The sequence below is a fragment of the Cynoglossus semilaevis genome, chromosome 18 (assembly GCF_000523025.1).
Source record: "Cynoglossus semilaevis isolate Cse_v1.0 chromosome 18, Cse_v1.0, whole genome shotgun sequence".
Classification (NCBI taxonomy): domain Eukaryota; kingdom Metazoa; phylum Chordata; class Actinopteri; order Pleuronectiformes; family Cynoglossidae; genus Cynoglossus; species Cynoglossus semilaevis.
The window spans coordinates 7,992,729-8,016,123 of record NC_024324.1 but is presented as its reverse complement, the minus strand read 5'-3'; the positions used below and the strand labels follow the sequence as shown (position 1 = coordinate 8,016,123).

Here is a 23,395-nt window from a genome sequence, read left to right as displayed (position 1 = left end):
CCAATCGTTGAAGTGCAATGGCACATCAAATGCAAATTGCGCCCTTAAATAGCCTGACCTACAGACAAACCTTTGGCCGGAACTTGTTGTTGGCGGAGCTAATACCGAACAACCGACTGCATTTCTTAATAAAAATCTTGTCATAGAATGTGTCACTACGCTACTCTGCCCTTTTGGAACATGAATAAAATAGATCTGTTTCGTTATTGTATATTTCGCTACTGTTTAACATCCGTGTAACTAAAGCTAAAGCTAAGTACGCTACCACACAGCATGAATGCTGCGTTCATCTCTGTCATGGCGATTGCTTAACACTTGTAGAGTGCGGTCGGTTGTGTTATATGTGGCCAGAGGACGGCGACATCCTGCAGGAAATGAAATTTAAAAAATAAAAACAAAATGGAGGAACAATGCTGGGCTTTGAATACATGGATGTTCTTTATGGACTACCACGCTGCCAAACAACAACCATAATAATAATATGATAACAATAATAATAATAGTAATGCTTTGGTGATGTTTTAATAAACATGTGAAATGTGAACAGTAACAGAGAAAGCAGATTGTCTAAGATACACATTTTATTTTTTTTAAATAAAAATTAGATTTCTTTTATTTAGAGTTACTGTGTATGTGCCTTCTAATTCTTCTCTTCTATTTATTCTTCTCAGAATGGCTGTTGATTTTTGAAACGTTCATACTTACCAATAATCAATGACTTATCTCAAGAGGGATTGATTCATTTAATTAAATCAAACAACAGCCACTGTTGTTTAATGATGTACAAATGCCTTGCTCATGTCACCACACCCTTTTTACAGAGCTTCCAGCTAGAGGAGCACCTGATAATCCACAGACACAAGCATGAGATGACCCTCAAATTCCCCTCCATCAAAACAGACTCCACTTTCACAGGTAGGCCCACGACAGTGTCGTCCCACATCAAACTGCTCTGCGTTTGTGTCTGTGGTTGTGGTTTCCCTGATCCTCCAGGGATTTTCGTATTTAATTAACAGCTTGTCTCATTATCTCCTCCTACAACCGCAAATAATCTCCTTTTTTTTTTCTCCCTTTTGCTCAGACAAACCATATGTCACTCTGGTGGTCTGTTGTGTGGCTGCATGTGTGAGTGTGTGTGTGTGTGTGTGTGAGGGAGGGGGGGGGTTGTGGTCCTTTAAGGCCAGGGTCAGTGGGAAAAAAATGACAGTGATTCTTTATGCAGAGTGAGATGAGATACCATCAGGACAAGCACTCTCCTCTGGTCGCTGCTGTCAGAGCCGCTTATGTTGCAACATGAAAAAACACCCGGTCAGATTAGATTCTATCACATTACACCAAACTAACTGGAAATGCATTGATAAAAGGCTGCTCTGATTTGAAATAAAAAGTTGGGAAGACTTTATCTAGAAGACAGGAAGAAAACACAGGAAATATCACACATTTTTTTATCCTTTTCTGATTAATCAGGACAGAAATCTTAAGAAGTGGTAGTCCTGCTAGAACAACTGGGTATCCCATAATTGGTAACATTACGGCTAAACCATCCTGACTGATATTTAATATTCAACATAATATTATGTTGAATATTAAATATCAGTCAGTAAGTTGTGTTTGTTAAAGCAACTTTTTTTTTAAAGGATGCTTTGTTGATAAAGTGTCGCGTTACTATTCCAGTATTTATGATCCTGAGTCTATGTATAAGCACAGGAACAGCTGAGTGTCTGGACATTAACATAAACATGACCTCTAATGTCTGCAGACAATGTCCACAGCCTGCCACCCCTCTGCAGGAAATCTGGTATAAAAAACAAAGAGCCCAGCCGACCTCTGACCCCTGCCTGTTTAGAAGACTAGCAGAGCCAGAGTGATGTTTTTACAGACAGAGACAGAGACAGAGGCAGAGAGTGCAGTGGAAACAAAGCCTCAATTCTGTGTGTGATCGTTTAGGGAATAACTCAGCTGAAGCCACATCACAACAGTCTAAAAGCATTGACTTTCTTCTTTTGTGTGTGTGCATTTGTATGTCATACCTCCAGACCAGACACCAACTCCGACTCGCTTCCTGCAGAACTGTGAAGAGGTCGGTCTGTTCAAAGAGATAGAGGAGGAGTTCCTACAAGCTGAGGAGGAGGAGAAAAGCAAACAGGTAAATTAAAAAGCAAAATTCATAGTGAGTTATTGTTCCATCAACTATTTTCAGACACCTGTCTCTACACATACAGTTAAAAAAACATTTAGTTAATTGGCCTATAGGTTTGACACTATTTCACTTTTAACCAATTAAGGATTAGGTTTATTTTTATTTGTCGCTTCTTGTTCATGTTTACATAACAGTTTGATTTTTTTTTATTTTCTTTTGGTACAATTTTAATTTTACTTAATATGTAACTGGGTTAAACTAATTATTATTATTATTATTATTATTAGCTTAAAGTGTTACCTTAAGCTTTGAGTCAACATTTGATCTGTTGCCTCTGGCTTCAGGCTATTTCTGTGCTAGGTCTAACATTGTGTTGTAATTATTTGTATATTATATTTAAAAATCAGTTTCAGTCTAAAACCCGATGGCTTTAATTCCACTTCTAACTTAGAATCAAATACAAAAACACATACACATAAACCTATAAATAAAAAGGTCTGTGAAAATGCAGGGCATTCGTATTGTTGCTCTAATTTACTTCCAAAAAAGAAATATCTCACTCAAGAGGTATTCATTCTAAACAATACAAAAATAAAAGTTTGATATCACTTCATCATTTTGTGATATTTAAAGGTCACTTTATTCAGAGATAACACGTCTGACCCAAAAGAATTGCAGCAGCCAATAGCTGACATCCTACAAATAAAAATACACCAGCCAATCACATTCAGCATTGTAAATATAGCACACACACCTATAGAATTACATGCATGTGTGCAGACACTGACGTATCAACATCAAAATACACACATGTCCCCCCAAATTGTTTAGTCCCAGCTGTATGTCGCTCCTGCTTCTCCATGCAGACGCTTTCCCACAATGGCCCGTCCTGTATGAACCAGCACCAGCTCAAACCCCAGCTTCAGCTCCAGCACCCGCCCCAGCCCCAGCACCCGCATCCCCAGCCTCCTCTGCACCATCCCCAAACCCATGCTCTGCAGCACCCCCAGTGTCACGGCCCCATGATGGGCCCCAGCTGCAGCCAGGCTGCCCAGCAAACCCTGTCCTGTTCCCAGTCTGGATCAGTCATCACTCAGGCTTCATCCACGCTCACACATGTCGGGTGAGTACACACACATACAGTCCTTCACATGTCAAAACACACTCTTTTTTTCATGCATTACACATTGGTCTAAGACTGTTTTCTCTTCTCTGATTGGACCTCACTGACATTTGACCTCTGCATAATTTATCACCGCATGAATAAATTGAAGTGGGTAAAACAAAATGAAAAATACAGTGTATAACATCAATCAGCAGTAGGAAAAAATGACAAGGAGTGAACTTATGTGAAACACAGAGTTAGACTAACCTACGTCAACACCAAACAACCAGCAGACTGATGTTGTTTCAGACCGCCAGTCTCTGAGTGTCTGCTTCACTTCCACGGCTCCCTGGTTGTTATCACCCAGTCCAAGAGACAGATTAGAGGAGTTCCTGTCTTTCATCTAAGTAGCCCCCACAGCTGCTCCTACTCTTTCTGACAGTAGAGATATTAGAAAAGGCATTAGACACCAGGGCATGAAATCAACTTTTTTTTCAACGTGGGAATTTGTTTTATTCCTGAATCTAGTTCTATGTGAGGGCCTTCAAAACTACAGCACACACATATAATATAACAATATAACTTTACCATCCCTGTAGTTGATTAAGAACTAGAGGTAGTAGACGGTGAGGTCCGAATCAGACCCTGAGACCCTGTAGAAAGACAGAGAGAGAGAGAGAGAGAGAGAGAGAGAGAGAGAGAGAGAGAGAGAGAGAGAGAGAGAGAGAGAGAGAGAGAGAGAGAGAGAGAGAGCGCTCCAACAAATCACTACCAGCTGATCCTGGACACACTGTTAGTCAGTAAAACTGGTTAAATGTGACTCAGTGGAGCGAGGATCAGCGTACGGCTGTTTCTCCTGGTGTTTATGGCTGGTCTCCATGGCTGCCTGTTTCACCCACTGTCTGGCTGTTGGCCCGCTACAACTGTTGTAGTTACACAGGAAAAATGTTGGCATAAAGTTGTCTGTACTTTGCCGCATGTAAAATGCGCCGCATACCCCAGATTCGGTGATGACATCATCACCAATGACCTCAGCGCGGCTGCGGAGGCCCACGCTGTCTCCGTGTCGGAGAGCTAGAGCAGTTAGATCAGCACACCCTGAGAACTGTGAGTCTGGTCTGTCGTCAAAAATCATGGCATTTTCAATGTCACTTGAATCACATGTTTTTTTTCAACAACAGTATCTCATGGACCATGGACCTGTTTGTATATAATTACTTAGTTAATATGATTAAAAAAAACGTTTTGTGAAATACCTGTGTTTTTTGTTATGACCATTAGACACTGACTCTTTTCCTCCGCCTGACCACAGTCCAGTTCCTGGGCCAGTGTCCTCTCTTCTCCACATGAGGCACAGGCACAGACACCCAATGCCCGCCTCCTTACCTGGAACCCTGCCTGATCCAGCCATGCAGGGGGCATCAGCCCAGCACATGCCTGTGAGTGTCACCCATCCTCGACAGTTCCTCACACACGCACACTGTGTACCACCGTACAGCGACAGGCAAACAGTATGATTTATAGATGCAGGGATAGTGGCCAAAGTGACCAAGATTCCTCAGTCAGAAATATATTCTTGGCTGACAGAAGAAGTCACTTCACCCCTAAGGATGAATTAACCACGAGTGCCAACCTCAGATGGATGGATGTGACCTTCAGGGTGAACTCTGTGCTCGTGGAAACGTTGGTGCTGATTCAGGCTCTTCTCTCATTTGAAAAGTAGTTTTGACTGTGGTTCTTTTTATTAACTACAGATAGAGAAGCAGATGTCTTGTCTTATGGGTATCCCAGGTCCTGTCCACAGCGCCCCCTGCTCCTCACCACAGGTATTTACTCCTGTCCACACTTCTTGCCGGTTTCTCTGTTCTCACTATAAAGTCCAACCGACATCAAAATACAACACTAGGTAATAGCTTAACTACTGTATGTTCCTCATTGACATTGTCTAATATAGTGGTTCCCAAAATAGAGGGCAGGGCACCCCTGAGTGCTCAGCAAGGAACATAAATATTTATTACGTCGTACAGTATATAATTATAATGCTTGTAAATTAATGAAAGTTATTATTTTTTTCAATACAAATTTAAAAATAATAAAAATATAAAAAATTAAAATAATGTAAAAAATAAATTAAAAAGTAGCAGACTCAATAGACCTATCTATAAAATAGACACACTGCAGAAATAGTTTGGAAACCACTGATTTAAGATAAGATTTTCACTTCTACCACCTACCCAGAGCTCGGAGTCATCGTGCTACAATATCAAGTTCACTTTTCACTTTTAATCCTCATTTAAAGCTCATCCTCATTCAAGGCTTTTCTTTCGTGCCCCATTTAGAAGCTTTTTATCGGCTGAAATTCATCCATTTAAATCTGATGGATGAACTGAAGACCAGGAGGAGGTTTCTTAGACTGTGCTAGTTTCCTCCATGTTCTCTCTGAGAAGTCCCTCTGAGATATTGTTCTACACACTTCATTTTTTTTTTCATCTTTTAATTTCCACTGTACCAATCGTCTTGCTTTGGCTTGGCGACGGGAACACAACCATGCCAAGTTGTTTGAAGTTCTTGGCTTCCAGCAAAGCAATTACATTATTCTTTATGCGTGACTAATCTTTGGCATTTTATTTATTCATTTATCATTTAAAGGTCAAAGGTCGTTGATGGCCCCAGAAGTATAAACACTCATTGACTAGAAATCATCTACTTCATTTAATCCCCTCAAAAAGAGTTAATATTCTTTCAAAATTAATTGGTCTGCGACCAACAAATAAAATTGTTCTCAAGTAAAAATAAGAAAAAAGTCTGGAGGCACATAAGGACGGTGGTGAAAGCTGTAACAAGAAAAAAGAAAATAATTTGGCAGCTTTTTAGCATTTAGCTTTGGCTCTGCTCACAGAGGGGAGAACGTTTCCTCGACGCTTTATAGTGCGTTTCAGTTATTATTATTCCTCTGCTGGGTAAAAAAAAATCTGGGGCAGTGAAGGCACCGCTATATATTTGCTGAAGCAGAAAGTCATAACTGATTCATTGGGCTGCTTTATACCCCTCACAACAACAAGCGTGAGTTTTCTTCCCTTGTAAATGTAACATTTCCCTCCTTTTAGGCCCGGATTGTATGAATTGTTAAATAAAAGTGTGTCATCAAAGGCCAGTTCAAAGAGAAAACACACACACACACACACACCCTGACAGGGGTTATGACTTCATGCTCACAGCTTGTATATAGAGTGGAAAATAAAAAGTGGTTTCATGTTTCAGGGCATCTCAAGGTGCAGGTTCAAATCTGAGCCTCACACGCACACCTACTCACACCTACACGCTGCAATTGTTCTGGGTAAAACAGTATTTCAGTTTCATTGGTTGTGTTTTACACTAAAGCAGGCGTGTGCTTCAGGTGTCCTGACTCCTGCTGTACTGTAACTCCACACTCAGTCACAGAGTAAACATTTGAGCAGTGGACGAACGTATCACGTACACTTTCATGTCTTCATTCACTGATCCCTGCAGACAGAAATAACAGCGTGGTGTGTCATGCAAGCTGAGGCGATCCATGATGTAATCACCAGGCCCAGTGTCAGGGTGTTTCTATGTAGTAAACACAGAAGAAATACTTCTGCTCCGTCCTGCTCACTGGGTTGGTGTGTGTGCTAGCGTGCGTGTGTTTGAGTGTGACTGGCAACGTTGGCACAGGCAGATAAATGACTTCATCCTTGGCAGCTGCTAAATGTGCTCCCTCTTTTTTTTTTTTTTTTAATCACTGAATGGTTGAGCGAGAAAGAGAGAAGCTTCTTGTGTTGGAGAAATATTGCGTAACAGGCAGCAGATAGCAGTTTGCCAGAGACAGAGGGTGATGTCATGCTCCAAACATGACCTCTCCCTGTCCACTGCTGAGCGTAGGAGAAAGGTGAGCCGAGGTTTAATTTAGCTCTTACAGTCTGTTTAGTCAGATGATACGAGGGAATGATAAAGTGTGAAGGTATCAAACTGCACGCGGCTGGATCCATCAGAGCCCGTTAGCCTTTGTGGCTACGCTCGTCCTCACAAGTTATGGTTCAGACGGTGTTGATGATGATGTTGATGATGAAGATAGACGGAAGTTCACAGAGCTGACCAACCTGTCTTGAAGGCCGGCCGGACTTCAGACAAAACTATACATTACCAGAGTATCAGTCCACTGGGATAGAATGGATTTGAAATAAACCTTAAAAAAGAAACAAAACGGGCAAAAACATAAAGAAAACAACAGCTTAACCTTAGCCAAAAATACAAACAAATTTAGTGGAAAGAAAAGAAGGTAGATGGTTCATGATTTAATTAACCAGATAATCCAGGAATAAGCCAAATACGTAGTATTTACAAATAAAAATGGATCACAGAACTTCCCAAAATAACCAAAAAGTTAGCAGAAACTGTAGCTAAATATTCCCTATTTAAATATAACACAATTTTGCTAGGTACAAAGAATAAAGAAAAACCTTTAGCCACATTTCCAAAACTACATAGATATGATCTGTCTGAACTGGAATATTTGGAGAATTACCGGTTCACCGGTCGTTTTTTTTTTTTTTTACTTTGTCTGTACATTTAGTGATTTTGAATATTCTGACGCTCATATAAACATCCTGTTGTGATTTCCTCACAGAGGTCCAAACCGACGCTGGGCCATTTCCCACAGCACCAACCTAGAATGGTTAGCATCAACAACCCCACCGCGTCTATGGGTCACGTGATGGACATGATGTCACAGTGCCATCAGCCGCCTCCTTCACTGCAACACCACCATCCTCATCCTCACCCTCCTCCTCCTCATCACCTTCATCATCATCATCACCACTCACAAGTTCCGGCTCCACCCCTTCCCTACCAGCAGCCATGCCGAGCTGCTCCTGCGCAGCACGCGGCCAACTCGCAGAGTCACCAAATCCAGTCGTCAGGGAACGTACAGCACGCTCAGGCTCACCGCTCGCCGCCTCCCCGCCTGCACCAGGCTTCACCTCCTGCACCTCCACGGCCTGCTCCAGCACAGGTACGGTTCTTCACCTGCACCTCCTTTCAAAAGGAGGAGTTTTGATTTTTCTGTTTTTTAGACAATACAAATATGAGTCCCTCCAACAGGAACCTGACAGTTTTCCAGCTTTGGTAACTTCTTACCCTTTCCCACCGAGGTCACTCAGGCCCACGTACAAAAGCAGCAATTTTACATCACGGCACACGGGAGTTGCTGGTTTATCGCTTCCTCCCTCAGTGGGGTCAAATGTGTTGTTTTGTAACTTTGGTGTTTGAAATTCCATGTTTGAAATGACTTCATTCACAGACGTGAAGGCCAAAAATAATGTTTGGGGTTTTTTTTCGAAGCATACTGGTGCATTATACTGACAGATTTACTTACTCTACTTTTTAGAGATAGTAAATATGAACCTGAACCACACCTGACACCAGGTTTTTTCCATTTAAACACAGTGAGTCATTTGAAAAGTTTCCCTTTTTTTCCCCAGTTATCTCCAGTCCCACAGCAGATGCAGCCCTCACAGCCGCCCCACTCCCAGCACGCACTGCAAGCAGTCGGCAGCTGCAGCGGTGGGGGCATACGGGAAGGTGGATGCAGCAACCGACGCAGGAGGACAACGGACCAGGACCCCGACGAGCGCAGGCAGAAGTTTCTGGAACGCAACCGTGCCGCAGCCACGCGCTGCAGACAGAAGAGAAAGCTGTGGGTGTCGTCGCTGGAGAAGAAAGCTGAAGAGCTGACGCATACAAACCTGCAGCTACAGGTAGGACACACACACACAGAAACACACAGAAACACAGAAACAAACACACAACCCGTGCTTCCAGGATACGTAATACCTGTTTCTCTGCACGTTCCCAGAACGAGGTGACATCACTCAGGTCGGAGGTGGGTCAGCTGAAGCAGATTCTGCTCACCCACAAAGACTGTCCTGTCACCACCCGGCAGAGAGAGACACAGGGTTACCCCAGTGAGTAAAACTCCACAACCCCCTCCCTCACCCCCTCACCCCCTTCGCTAAAAATATCAGCAGATGACTGAAACCAGTCGGCTCCATCCAACCCCCAGGGTATAATTCACACCTACTGGAGGGATTACTGCTTTTTTATAAGTGCAGCCCAGGGAGTTCTCCCCCAGCCAACAGTTGTGGCACTGGTGTGGGTGCAAAGTCTGATAATCAGTGTCATTATGAAAAAAAAAAAATTAAAATGGTATGAGAAATCAATTAATGTTATATGTTATAAAACTGAGGCAGCTTTAATCAGGTGTGAAAAAGGTCTGAAATTCAACTAAACTAAACATGTAAAAATTCACTAAAGTCACTAAATTAAAAGAAAAAAAATCAGAAAGAGATCATCTTTCTGACTAATAAAAACTCCACATCAGTGTGGATGTTGTCCAGCCAAAAAAAAAAAACCCTAAACCAGCACTTATTGGTCCAGGTTCTTCTCCTGACCTCAAAAGTTCATCACTTTTATTCCCATGAAGCAGCAGAAAGAAGCAGACGACTACCTGCAGTTCCTCTGTCAAACTTTTACCGTCTCTAACCAATACACCAATCATGACGCTGTTGCACTGACTCACATGAGGTTATCATGGAACAAGCCCTTAGACAGCGCCCGTCTTTGCACTGCAGTCAGACGAACGACTCAACGTTCTTTCAAAGACATATGCACCTTGAGATTCAAACATGGAAAACAGCCATTATTTTTTGAAGTGTTGGCCTCCAAAGATCAAAGATGATTGCAACATTGGCACGTGTACTATTCACTAGACATTTTACTGTTGTTTTTTTTTTTTACCTGTATGTATTTGTTAAAATAAAAGAGATATTTTCCTGTACTCCCAGCTGTTCTCATTTCTTTGCTGCATTAAAAAAAAAGGAAATACTCGTAACGTGTCCAAACTCAGAGAGGCCCAGAGAGAGGACATGTCCACACAGAGTCAGTCCCTCTGATTGACAGCTGTCTCTGTGTCCAGCTGCAGGGGTGAGCCCGGGAGGAAGTCCCACTCCTGCAGGACCTGGCTCTCATCTGCAGGCCATTCAACACAACAGCATCTCCACGTCCTCGGCGTCTGCGGGGGACGTTGGCCATGACCTGCGGCCTGGACACTAGTCTTCATCACCCACAGAGAAGGTTGTGGCTGAAGGGAAATAGGACTGAAATGTTGTTCTGTCACAGTTACAGCAAAGACTCAGCCAACTGTGAAACCAACTATTGTGACCTTGACCTCGTCTAAATGGACAAAAAAATGTCATGCAGTTAAAGTCATATTTGTAAGCCTTCACTACGGGTTTCCCCGGTGCATTTATACAGAGAAATAAATTCAAAAACATCATCGCCATGGACAAAAGTATTAAGAAGAAGGAAGAACAAATCTATTTTTTTCCCCCATAGGAATTCTCTAAACTTCTCAACCACCAATCATAGTGCAGGATTTAAGGCGCATCTTCACAAAATTATCACAATATTCCCAAGTGTCAAGAAGAGGAGCAAAAACGTATCTTTAAGGAGTTCAAAGAGCTCCGTGCTAAAGGTTCCAAAATCTTCCAAAAGAGATGTGTGAAGAGAGAAACTGAAATTTGGAGAAGGAGGGGAGAAAACTGCTCAAAACTTAGAACAAAACTGTGGAGGCGGTGAAATCCTGCCAGGATGTTTGAAATTCAGCCAGAGTTGTGTTGAAAAAAGTCCGAGTATTTGCACTGGGGAAACAATTTCAAGAGAATTCATTTTCTCTGGGTGTGTCTTAAATTGTACATCCACATCAAATCTGAACAGTTCAGAACAACCCTCTCAGACATACAGTTAATGAGAGGAGGAAAGAGAGAGAGAGTTTAACATCCATAACCGGCACAAACACACGCTTTTGCTAAAGGTTTGCTCTAAAAACTGTGATGTTCGTAGCGGCCGCTTCCTGTTTTTGTTTTTAAAAAAGAAATGGTCTTATGTGTCTGTGTCTGCAGCCCGCGCACACACGTCACTCAGTGGATGATTCAGTCTTTTGCTATTATGTCTTGCACTAACTCGGAGCAGCTCACCTTATGCCTTCTCTCTGAATCAGTCAGCTTTTTAAAACGGTATTTTTCTACATGTGACTAACAGGAGGACATAATTAAAGATAACGTTTATTTTAGGGTGTGAGATCACACCGACTCCATACTGAGTAATAAAAACTGCACTTCATTGCTCAGGCCCTGACAGTGTTAACTTACACTTTGGACTTTTTTGTACACTGCAAACGGCAACGGCAATCGCTGTAAATGTACTGCTAAAAAAATAAAAACTGCACCTATTCTGGTATTTTCCTGATTATCTTTATTTGAAACTCTCTCACCCAGATACTTTTTTCAGATTATCAACAGAGACCTTTATTTTTATGTATTTATTCAGTGGTTTAAGGATTTGTAGAATATGAATATTCCAGTATTTAAGTTAACATTAATATATTTATATTTATAACCAGTTCATGTATCAAATTTCAGTTCATGTATCAAATTAGATTTTTTTTCTTTTTTTTTTTTTTTGCTATTTAGGCTGTAATGTGGAGCTTTAAAGTTCACCCCCTACATTAAGATTATGATAAACAGTGGTTTAAAATACGTAACATCCACGTCAACTCGAAGCCAATGCACATCATGGCCTGTTCTGCCATCTAGTGGCAGTTGTTTTGCTGTCGCGTTACCTACTGACTGGAGCCGACTATAAATGATGTCATTTCCTGTTCAGCCCTTGTCTTTGTTTATTCATAAACAATGATGTCTCAGTTTATTACAGCCTTATAAAAACACATCATAAAGTGTCCTGGAGTACCGTATAATCCAGCTCAGAGGAGCAGCAAGATACGAAACCTTGACCCTCTGATTATGTGAACTTTGGTTTTGTGCACAAACTATTTGTGTGTGTGCCTTTGTATATGCAAGCATGTGTGAATGTGATTTGAGAGTGGGAGTTACTCCACCCTGTCTGTTCAAACAAAAGGGACTGCATAATTATTGCCAGATCTCATCTTGACACGCATACAAAAATGGAATCACACAGAGAGAGAGAGCGAGAGATGCACACACACATACCAACATACTTCAGCTATTATTTTTAGTGTATGCCTCACACATGTTTCTAGCTTTCTCTCACATAAACTGAATACATTCTGCAGAGAAAAGTAAAAAAAAGGGTTGCTAATCATTACAGGACAACGCTAATACGTTAGCAGCCCAGTTGGCTGTACATTAAATTAAATTGGAAGCAAACTTCAAGCTAATGCAAACCGCCTTGTATTATGGGATATATTATTTCACCACATGTTTTCTAGACACACTATTCCCTTTGGAATCAAATCACTTAAAGGCACAGTTAAGAATTTCAAGATGAAATCATGTCTTGAATAACTGACACACAGTCCCGGCGTTGGGGCCGAGAACCAGTCTGACACACAAGCATTTCCTCTGTGTAAAAACATGGCTTACAGCAGGAACACATTAGGGAAGAAAGGTTTTTTGTGACTTTATAAAGTGAGTGAGCTCATAGAATCTGCATTTTGTTCTGAAATCTTAAGTGCAGAAAAAGTCATTAGAGAAAATTGACATTTTTGGAGCCAGTGCTCTGTTGCTCTCTCGTGTAAACACATGAACCCAAACAGAGGAAATGAATCAAACCAAGTCACAAAATAACACATTATTCATATACATGATTAACAGCTGCTGTCAGCCAGGCTGTAAATGTGTTGATTTTGTAAACGGACATTGGTGAAAAATGTATTGGACAACAAACTGTCAAATAATATAATTAAAGGAGCATTTCAGGTTTAAGAAATGTTGACTTTATTGGGTGAACCGATAGTTAATCGGCTAAAATTAGTTTTCTTTGCATCATTGATGTTAGACCCAGTACCTGACTATTGGTTGGTACTAACTTACTTCAATCTGTACTTAGAAAACCTTGTCTTTTTGAAATATATATATATATATATATATATATATATTGAAAAGAAACCAATCAAATGACATCTGTCACATTGTTGGGGAGTTTACTTTTTCATGTAATAGAAAATAATACATAGTTTCATTCAGGTATAAAAACACGATACATATCATACAAACAAGTATCTGCCAACCAGCAGCCATCGTTACAAAACTGTACACTGTGAGACAGTATGACGTCTCTGAAGTCGACACTAGCACCATAGTTGAAATCAGTGGTCCATGACTCAGACACACAGGCACTCTCACAACAAATCAACACATTCACACACAGCCACAGGTGCAAGGAAGTGAAAGAAGCAGAGGCGCAAAGCAGGAGGAGGAAGTCCAGGGGCTTAGACTTCCTCTGGTGTCTGAAGCGGCCGTGATGAGCTCAGCTGTTCTGTGGTCACTAAAACTGTTGCTCTGTGGGTTGGATGAAAATCCAACCTCTGTGTGATGGGACTATTCAACTGCTTTGTTCAGACCGCAGAGATATAAATGTTAAAAGTGTGGAACTGCACAGAGGAGAGATTAAAAATTGCAGCACAAAGCCAAGTCACATTCTGTTGTACAGTGTCAACGCTTTCAAATGTTTTATTTTATCTAGTCAGAAAATCTCTGCATTTCACCGTCCCTGCGGACACTGCTGCTGTCCAGGAAGCGGTCGCACGGGAACTCAATCAGATCCCCTTCCTCCAGGGGTGCTATCCGTGCCGGACGGCTGCTCTGGTAGCTGGTGAAGTCGGTGGCCACAGAGGCAGTAGTGGCCATGGTGGGGCGGAATGGCCGCCTGGTGGAGTACATGTGGCGCACGTGCACGGCCGACTTCCTCCTCTGCAACCGCTTCCTGACGAATCGCCCCAACCAGACCCCACCGATCACCAGCAGCAGCACTGCGTTTCCAGCCAGGGTCGCCACGGTAACAAGCTGAAGGTCAGAAGTCAGGGTGCTTCCACGGGTGAGCACCTCAGGTAGAGTGACCAGGCCCGCGCAGTGGTCACGTGGAGCCACCTGGCACACGGACCCTCCGACGACTCCTTCGATGCAGACGATGTAGGTCAGATCTGAGCTGAGTTCCCGCAGCGTCACGGAGCGAGCTGCACCGTGGGCGTAAACGTAACGAGGGAAACGATCCGCGGCGCCAAACCGGTCAAAGAGGATCCGATAGTGGATTTCGTCAAGGCCTGGCCCAGATCCTGGAGCGAAGGGGTGATGATCCCTCACGGTCCAGTAGACAGTGACAGTGCTGGACGTCACGTGGTCCACTGAGACGTTAGTGATGAAATGGCGGTTGAAGACACAAGGATCTGTGATCACGGGCAGACCCAGCTTCTGATCTGATATCAGGAGATCAAACCTTTGGTCCGACTCCGGAGGAGCTGTGGTGACCTCTGAGTTAACATCAGTGGTGTTTCCCATACCTGGTGTGGAAATGGCAGGTGCATCCGTTCTGAAAACGACATTCCATCTTTGTCGTCCTTTAACCCGTTTCCCAGCTGCCTCCGCCCCAGGTCGTGACCTTGGACTGAGTGACATCTTTGTTTTTTTTCTCTCCGGTGAGGAAGAGGGTTCTGTCACTTCTTCTCCCCCCTGATCTCCCTGGACTCCCAACTCTTTCTGAACCTCTTTGTTCCATTTTTCTGCTTCTTTTTTCACTCCTCTGTCAGCACCTCCTGCCTGCTCCTCCTGATCTTCTCCTCCCTTTCCCTCCGGCTTTACCGCATCTATCATCTCTTTTCCTCTCACCTTCATCAGGACCTCTCCTCCCCAGCTCTCCTCTGGCTGAGCTTGGCTTCTGCACAGATGAGTCCAGTTGGAGTGCGGCTGCAGCTGGGAGCTGTTCACGTAGTCCAGGTATTTGCCCCTCAGAGTTGCAGGGTGGTGGCATTGCACGAAAACAGTCAACAATTTGCCCCGAGAATGTGCTGCAGTCATCCACTTCTTCAGCTCCTCTAGGCGACAGTCGCACGTCCAGTTGTTTCCATTAAGATCCAGGTCGTACAGCACACTGTTCAGGGCGAAGATGTCGCCTGACAGACTGGTCAGGAAGTTGTTCTTCAGCTTCAGCACCTTCAGATGTTTCAGCTTAGAAAACGCTGCAGAGTGCACATTAGCGATCTGGTTGCGACTGAAGTCGAGCTCCTCTATGCGCTCCAGAGGGTCCAGGAGACCAGCGGGGATTTCCTCCAGTGCGTTGCCATCAATCAGGAGTTCTCGGAGGCTGGAAAGCCCCGTCAGAGCTCCGCTCTCCAGATGAGAGATCCTGTTGTTGCTCAGGGACAGCTTGGACAACTTCTTCAGGCTTTGGAAGACGTTGTTTCCGATGGATTGGATTTCATTTTCAGACAGCAGCAATGTCGTCAGTGCTTTGAGTTGAGAAAAAGTGAGGAGGCTGCGCAGGGCTGACTGCTTGTTGTGGGCCAGGTTCAGAAAGCGCAGGTTGGCGAGTTTGGAGAAAGCGTTTCTGTGTATGTGAAGCAATTTGTTAAATTCTAGATGGAGATAATGCAGACTGCTCAGACTTTTAAAAACAGAGTCCTGCAGAACCTCTATCGAGTTGCCATCTAGGCGCAATTTGACCAGATTATCCAGGTTGGTGAACAGCTCTGGAGTGACTTTCTTAATGTCATTATTATTTCCATACAGAATAGTCAACTTCCTCAGGGTTTGTAAAGTTCCAGCAGGGACATCTGACAGGAGATTATGTCCCAGGTACAACTCCTCCAACTTGGTCAGCTTCTCAAAAGCCTTTGGGTGAACGTTCTGTATTTGATTGAACTGTAAATTTAACCTGACGAGGTCGCTGTACCGTGTGAAGTCGAATGCAGAGATGTTGTTGATGAAGTTCCCCCCGAGGTTGAAGATCAGCACCTCTTCAGGCACGCTGACGGAAGCTTTGGGCACAGCGCGCAGCCCGCGGTTGGTGCACAGGAGGTGGTGCGGCTGCTGACAGTCACAGCGCTCAGGACAAAAGCCCGGAGCCGCTGCAGCTGCAGCAACTGCAGCTGCAACTGCAGCAGCACTTGTTGTAGTAGAAGCCCAGCCGGTGAGCAAGAGGAGCAGGGGGAAGCAAACTGTCAGCAAACTGTTGGCATCCATCCCCACAGCCGAAACCGTGTGGCGTTCAGGTGCTGTCGCCCCTCTCACCTCTGACGCTGCTCCTGTAGATCATAATCCACAAGCTGTGCTGCAAAAGTGGGGCGCGCAGACCCGGGGCTCCATCACTGAGGAGCCTCGTGCACACTAGAAACAATGCAGATTAATGCTGCGATCTGGTGGTGCGTGAGGAGTTCCACCTCCCAGAGTCCGAGGCAGAGAGTCCATCCCCCCGAGAGGTCATCTGCTGTGAATTACGGCTCAGCGAAAAAGGGTTCAGGAGCAGCGCTGAGCATGCTCTCTCTCTCTCTCTCTCTCTCTCTCTCCCTCTCCCCTCTCTGTTTTGTCATGCACACAAACTCATATACAGATGTATTCTCACACACACACAAATAAGTCCCTCCCACTAATTTTGTTAAAGGCAGACATATACAGTATATATATACACACACTCATCCCCTTATCAATATTAATTGTTGATGTAATTATTAATTATATTATTCATTATTAACCTCTACATTAATATTAAGACTTTAATATTAGACCTTCACCAAATCCTCAGAGATTTCCTTTTATTTATTTATTTATTTTAATTTCTAACAGAGAAAGGTTGATTAGAGATAAAGGGGGAAAGGTAGGAAGGTTTAAAAAAAAGTGTTGTTTTTTTTATGCCTCCCAGCCACCAGGGGTCTAAATCTGGATCAGATCCCTGGTATGGACAAAGCAGACAGGAAGATCTCTATCCCACGGAATCCCTCGAGATTCCCAAAGTCTTTGTTTCCCTCGCAGAGTGTGTGCACCATGAGCCAGACGGTCACTGCTTCTTAACAAGCACTTGAACACAGTTACACAGTTTTTTTTATATGGTATGAGGAGTGATTCACACAGAGAACAGCTACATTTTCTACCTCCCGTGGGATTTACAGTCTGGCCAGCACAGACAAAACAGTACAGACGCAGTGAGTCAAACGGGAATGAAAACATTTCGGTGCACGGTGCACAGGCCATCATTACGCAGATCAACTGTAATTAACCGTTCTCTCATTAAGTGTGTTGTAAGGCGACATAAGGAGCACAGATGGTTCACATTTGCAGAGGAGGAATGTGAGTCGCAGAGTGTGTAAAGACTGGAGAGCAGAAGTGCCAAATCTGAGCTAAAGATCTCCGACATGAAAGAGGGGGAACAATGTGGAGCGAAAGGGATTTGGGCAGAACTCAGCGGTGAACTGCAGCAGGCTGGAGCTAACTTTGTCATTAGAGGTGCTGTACCTTCCTGACCTTTAGCATCACCCCGAGGTCAAGTTTGACCAGAACTATAAAAAAAGATTGACTTATATTTATGAAGTAAATGCTGGACATCCAGTCATTTTTTTTTTTTTCTTTTCAGGCTGCTTTGGCTAACTTTTACACTAACAAACATCAACATGTACTTAGCTAACATACTTTAGAGCTATTTAAAAATTTACCTAATATTTTTCGGCCTTTTACAGTCATTTCTCACCATTTTGATTCAGATTCAGATTCGAAATACTTTGCCCTATTTTTAGTTAAGAATTTGCACAAACTGCTTCAATTCCTTATTTATACTTCTCGATTAATTCACTAACTATTCACACATGTGGATGTTGATATACAGAGGCGTGCTAACAGTGCTAAGATTATTCAGCCGTAACTCATACGGGCACCAGTGTGTGCCCTTAAGATTCAAGTGATTAAAATGGTTACCAGAGCTGAGCTAATGTGTGAATGCTGGTGTATGTTCCACACAGAGCACTCCCTGACTTGGCCTCATTCACATGCATATCTGCTGGTAGACATCATAGGCAGGCATTATAGCTGTGTGTGTGTGAGTAAGTGTCTGTGAACTGGGTAAAGAAAAGACACAGAGAAACTCTACCCTTGGGGAAGCCCCCGCACTCCCTGGGAGGTCATTTCCCGTCTGGGCTGTTTCTCTATAGGATCCCTCAACCTTCCTCCTGCTCTTCCTCCTCCAACTCAATCTATCCAGCTCTCTGAGGAACACACACATTGAGGAAAAAAACATTTCTAGATTTGGCTTCAGACACAGTGGGACCGATCCAGTTGCTTAATGACACACCACCGGTTTGAGTTTTAGCTGCACACACGATTTTTTTTCTTTTTTTCTTTGGCACAGGTTGACGTTCTAATACGTAAAAGGTTGTATTGACGCAACAGTCAGAGAAGCAGAGAGAATGAAGGAGGCAATACTGAGAGTTTAGTGTGCAAAAGATGAATATAAGGGATTAAATATGGTCAAAGAATGAGAATGTGACAGATTTAGGACAGGGCTTTGCCAGTCAGTAACATTTACTACAATTGGTAATAAAAAAACATCATCACATTCAAGTATTCTTAAAGTTGGAAAAAATATCAATACATATTTTCTGACTTATTTCATGAGGTTTTCCTTATGATCTTGAGTTCCTTTCACCATAATATCACAAGATTTTAGCATCACAGGATTACAAACTCAACCCTCTGTGTTTCATTCTAGGTACAGTGTTCATTGTGTTCTGTAGTCTATTTTTTTTATACCTTGATGTGAGCTACACTAATGGCTAGTTCATTCCAGGCTCATTCTACTGCAGACCAGTACTATAGAAAGATAGCATGTAAGACAACACACACAGAAGTTTCAGTTTCAATTGTACAACAGGTCAAATAGTAAAAAAAAGTCTTTATTACAAAACTATAGTATTAACACAGTACTGAACATATTCATACAAACGACAACTGAAATTGTCGAAATGATATTGCAACTTTCTGTGATTTTTTCCCATTAAAATGGTTAAAAAAAGTCTTTTGGTGTTGAACCAAGGCACCAACACCCAGCAACACAGTCTTTATTAAAAACAGCTTTTCAGCCCACCACTAGTCTGTGCCTGTTTAGCTGCTCTCTTGCATTTATGTCCTTTTCCCTTCACTATAACGACTGTCATCACTTAAAATAATGGAAGATTAGGACATTCTTGGTGGAACAGAAGGATCTCAGAGTGTTTAGGAACTGACCTGAATACTGTACTCTGTGATACCCACAGACGTGCTTCAACAGACCACCTTTTCACCTCCACTCTGTTCCTCTCACTGGGCCTCTCACGGTCCAATCAACTGGCCATATGACATTTCAGTCTCTCAGCAGAGAGAGCAGGAGTGCATGTGGGAAACCCAATGCCATCAGTGGGAGAGACAGGGGGAGACAGAGTAGGTGGAGGGACTCCTTCTCGTGATTGACAAATGTAAAATGTGTGTGGGAACTTGTGAGAGAATCTAGGTCATTGAGGTGAATGCACACACACATGCTTTTCACGTGTGTAGAAATGAAGATTTTAGCCAATTAGTCAACAAATGAAAGGCTTCGTAAGCATCTTCTATTTTTACTTATATACAGTACATTTTTAGACAACAAGTGTAAATGCAGTGTAGGACAATAAGGCAAAAATAGAATGTGCAGTTCAAACTAGTTTAAACAATTAAAGAACATAGATTATAACAGATTTTGCTTTGTTTTGATACAAAAAATAGGAATACTTATCGTCTTCTCTGCAGCACGTGAAGGCAGCATCATCATGCCAAACTAGTAATCACATGGAAGTGATTATGGGCTTTATAAGTGATTTCTCATTAGCTTAAATGAATGTCGAACAGTATTTCATACATTTATTTATAGCATGAGCTTTGACCTCAAAAATCTTGAGGTCAAAAGCTAAAGCCTGATTGCACACATATTTGCACGTGACTTCAAAGATCTTTAAGACCCAGGATGAAACCCTGCACGTGATCCTAAAATAACTATTAATAACCAACAGGCAGACACAGACACAAACACAACAGGATACATATAACAGGTCCTAATGAGGGCCTCACAAAGTCACAAACCAGCAGGATGTCGTGCATGTGAAAACATATGCAGTCTATTGTAGAGTGCAGAGGGGATCTGTGTGGCCCGCTTCTCCCTGCAGGCCAAACATACATCACGTCGACAAGCCATATGGAAGGAATCTAGGTAATGTAACACTTGACTGGGGCTTATCATTGTAATCAGTGATGAGCTTTAATGAGCAGAGATAAATAGCAGATTTGTTCAGATGAGCTCCTGCAATTGTTGTCAGCAGGAGGAGGATTCAATTTGATTTACACTTCGCCATGTCAAAATGCATCTTTATGCAGATGACACGCTATTATATTTAAATGTTGTTTTTCTTAGAACTGAAAAAACACCAGGCTATCATGTAATGGCAACAGCTGCATGTGTCATCATCTCTATGTTTACGTAGACATGAATAGAAGGTCTGTATGGAAAACAGTTGTCATGTGAACACAGATCAGATTAGACATCATGTACAGAGCTGATTTCTTCTTTTTTTTTATTTCCCAGATCAGTGTTATACACTCGGTATACAACATTAAGTGAAAACTTAATGTTTGCTTTAGGGGATTTAATTACTCAGTCAGCAAGAATGAAGGCAGGATGGTCGAGCAGAGGGAAGGAAAGAGGGGATGAGGTGTGCCGCGCCGCGGGGGGCGGGGGGGGGGGTGGGAGAGTTTACATGAGCAACAGCTGCTGGGATCATTAAGAGCTTTAGCTTGAGCTGAGATTCATACATTTAGCCCATGCTTTCAGACATTAGCAGTGTATGTGTGTGTGTCTTTATGTTGGTGGTGCATGACAGAGTGACTGGATTGGAGTGAGATGGAGATGGTATTAGAGTCTCTATCCTCTCTGTGAAACACATATGTGCAGCGGTACGGCCGAGTCAGCCGCCCAGAACGGAGATTGAAAACGACCTCTATCAATCCGTGCTCCGCAGAATGATACAGTCAGTACAGTGTACCTAATTATTTATAAATTAGAGAAAAAGAGAGCAGAGAACACCTGGGCCCCATGCCTGCTAGGATCCAAATTCCTAATACTCCCCTGCTCAGTTCTTTACAGCTGGTTCCCATCTCAGGAGGGAAAATTGAGGGCAAGATGTAGGGGAAAGAACAGAGGGGACACGGTCCTGTCATAGCAATGATATGGTCCTTTTCTACAAAACCTAAAACTTCAATATAGTGACGTTAGCATCAAAATGTTCAGAGGAATAAAAAAAAAAAGATTCCCACAAACAGCCAGCGGACCAAATAACAAATGGCAACAACACAGGCCCATCATGCAATGTGGAAAAGACATTTTCAAAACATTCCTTTCTGCTTTTGTGAACACTGGAGCTTCTCTTGCCTGACCTACAGGGGTCACGTTTGGACTGTGGGACAGATATCGGAACATGTTGAAGGGTGAGGACATATGGGGGAAAATGAGGAAGGCCGGGAGAACTTATTAGCGTTTCACTTGACCCCTTGAGAAGGGGGGGAAGGGGAGGGCAAGAGAAATAGTAGGGGAGGTATTTGTCATCTGGAAAAAATTAGAGTGTATGCTTTTGCCCTGTTGAAAGAGTAGGGAGACTCAAAGGGGGACCTAGATAAATAAGGACAATGGTGTAGTGGTTTGTGTGTGTGCAAGTGTGTGTGTGTGTGTTGAGAGAGCCACCCTTTGATCTACAAGGGCTGATATTAACTGTCTGCATGCACATAATCAGCCTCGATCACATAATGACACTGAGGGAATGCAATGCCTTTAGATCTTTAGGATCACTGAGCTGCACAGAAGATAACGCTGGAGACTCAGCAACAGAAATTCCCTCCAAATATGTGATCGCCAGTAACAAAGCTGCCCGAAACATGAAAGCAGAAAAATATGCACACATATGCTCAGGATCTCTGGAGTAGGACTGCCTAGTCTAACACTGTGTACACACATGGCTTCACAGTGTCTCTGAGCTTTCTGAGTCATTAGAACAAAGTGGGTCAGTAAATTAGCAAGCTAAGACATCTGAGCTGCAGCTGTTGAACTCAGTCCCATTACGATTTTGTTTCTGTGCAACGTTGCCCTCTGCTGACATTGAACGTCACTGCATCTAGTAACAGTACAGTACAGTAATCAATCATTCTGTTAATTATACTATTAAAATAACTAGATACTGTATACTATAGCCAGTAGTTAGGCAAATAATAATAAAAATATACAGTACATTTATATGAAAAGATCTTGTGCAAAATATTACAAAAGGCCCTTAAAGCTAAAGTTTCTACTAACATATTTGACTACACACTGAAAACAGCAGATCATAAAAAAAAAAATAATTTGCATATGCCTAAAAATATGTTATTTGCATACAGCACACTTTGTCAAAATGCTAATTTCATTAAACAGGGTAACTGTTGAAAATGTGCCGTACAATGCAAATAAAACTAAAATAAAGTTAAGAAGAATAAATCTGCAGAAGAAATTCATAAAGTATTTTAACCTTTAAAAAAGGCCTGTAAAATAGTATGTTAAAACTAAAGGTTCTCTACATATGAGCCTCCGTACCATATTAACTTGATAATGTGTTCTCATACAGTATGATTGAATGGAAATGGGGAAGACAGTGATAATCAATAAACCTGTTACACCACACTGCACTGTTTAATTCTATGAAATTTAAATAGCCCTAATACTTACTTGAAAAAGAGTTGCCACAAAAGACAGGTAAGGATTGGTCAGGCATTAGCTTTTGTCCAGGGTCAGTATGATCAGGGATGAGAGGTTAGGATCAGCTATAAATGGAACCATTTCTGTTTTGCTCAAGGGCACGTAAGACTTGAAGGTCAACATTGAGAAGAGCTTTACGTCTCCTCGGTGTAAAATCCTCCTCTTGTTCTTTTTGCATCTGTCATCACTAACATCCTCCTCCACGTGTGCAGTAATCACACATGACCTGGAGATGACACTGTCAAATAATATCTGCTCACTATGTGTGAACGTGAATATAAGAGTGACAGAAAGATGAGAAATGATATAAATAGTTAAAGAGCCATACGGGGACTTAAAAGATCATGTATAACCTTTTCACACTGTCTTTTCAAACTTTGTCTTCTAATAATCATCACCATTCATGTCTAAAATTAGACCTGAGTGATGTTAAAGAAAATACATGAAAGTCACCCTTAACTCTGATTCATTTCTCAGTATTCCATATCTAT

General features: G+C 42.4%; 2 protein-coding genes across 5 annotated transcripts in view; one reads left to right on the top strand and one right to left on the bottom strand.

The window, feature by feature from the left end:
* Positions 1-11,565, top strand: part of creb5a (cAMP responsive element binding protein 5a) — a 21,258-nt gene extending 9,693 nt beyond the window's left edge. For 3 of the 4 annotated variants that reach the window (XM_008331438.3, XM_008331439.3, XM_025065223.1), the window contains 7 exons: positions 3,007-3,263; positions 4,558-4,684; positions 5,000-5,071; positions 7,891-8,274; positions 8,744-9,019; positions 9,118-9,226; positions 10,237-11,565. In XM_008331438.3, the coding sequence (XP_008329660.1) occupies positions 3,007-3,263; positions 4,558-4,684; positions 5,000-5,071; positions 7,891-8,274; positions 8,744-9,019; positions 9,118-9,226; positions 10,237-10,373 (1,362 nt within the window). In that variant the 3' untranslated portion in view covers positions 10,374-11,565. Of the gene's footprint in view, positions 1-150; positions 916-2,036; positions 2,147-3,006; positions 3,264-4,557; positions 4,685-4,999; positions 5,072-7,890; positions 8,275-8,743; positions 9,020-9,117; positions 9,227-10,236 lie in introns of those variants that run through there. The other variant, XM_008331440.3, reaches the window with a different exon arrangement.
* Positions 11,566-13,253: 1,688 nt separating this feature from the next.
* Positions 13,254-16,688, bottom strand: tril (TLR4 interactor with leucine-rich repeats). Its single transcript, XM_008331482.3, has one exon. The coding sequence runs from the start codon at positions 16,313-16,315 to the stop codon at positions 13,820-13,822; it is 2,496 nt and encodes an 831-aa protein (XP_008329704.1). The 5' UTR covers positions 16,316-16,688; the 3' UTR covers positions 13,254-13,819.
* Positions 16,689-23,395: the final 6,707 nt, after the last annotated feature.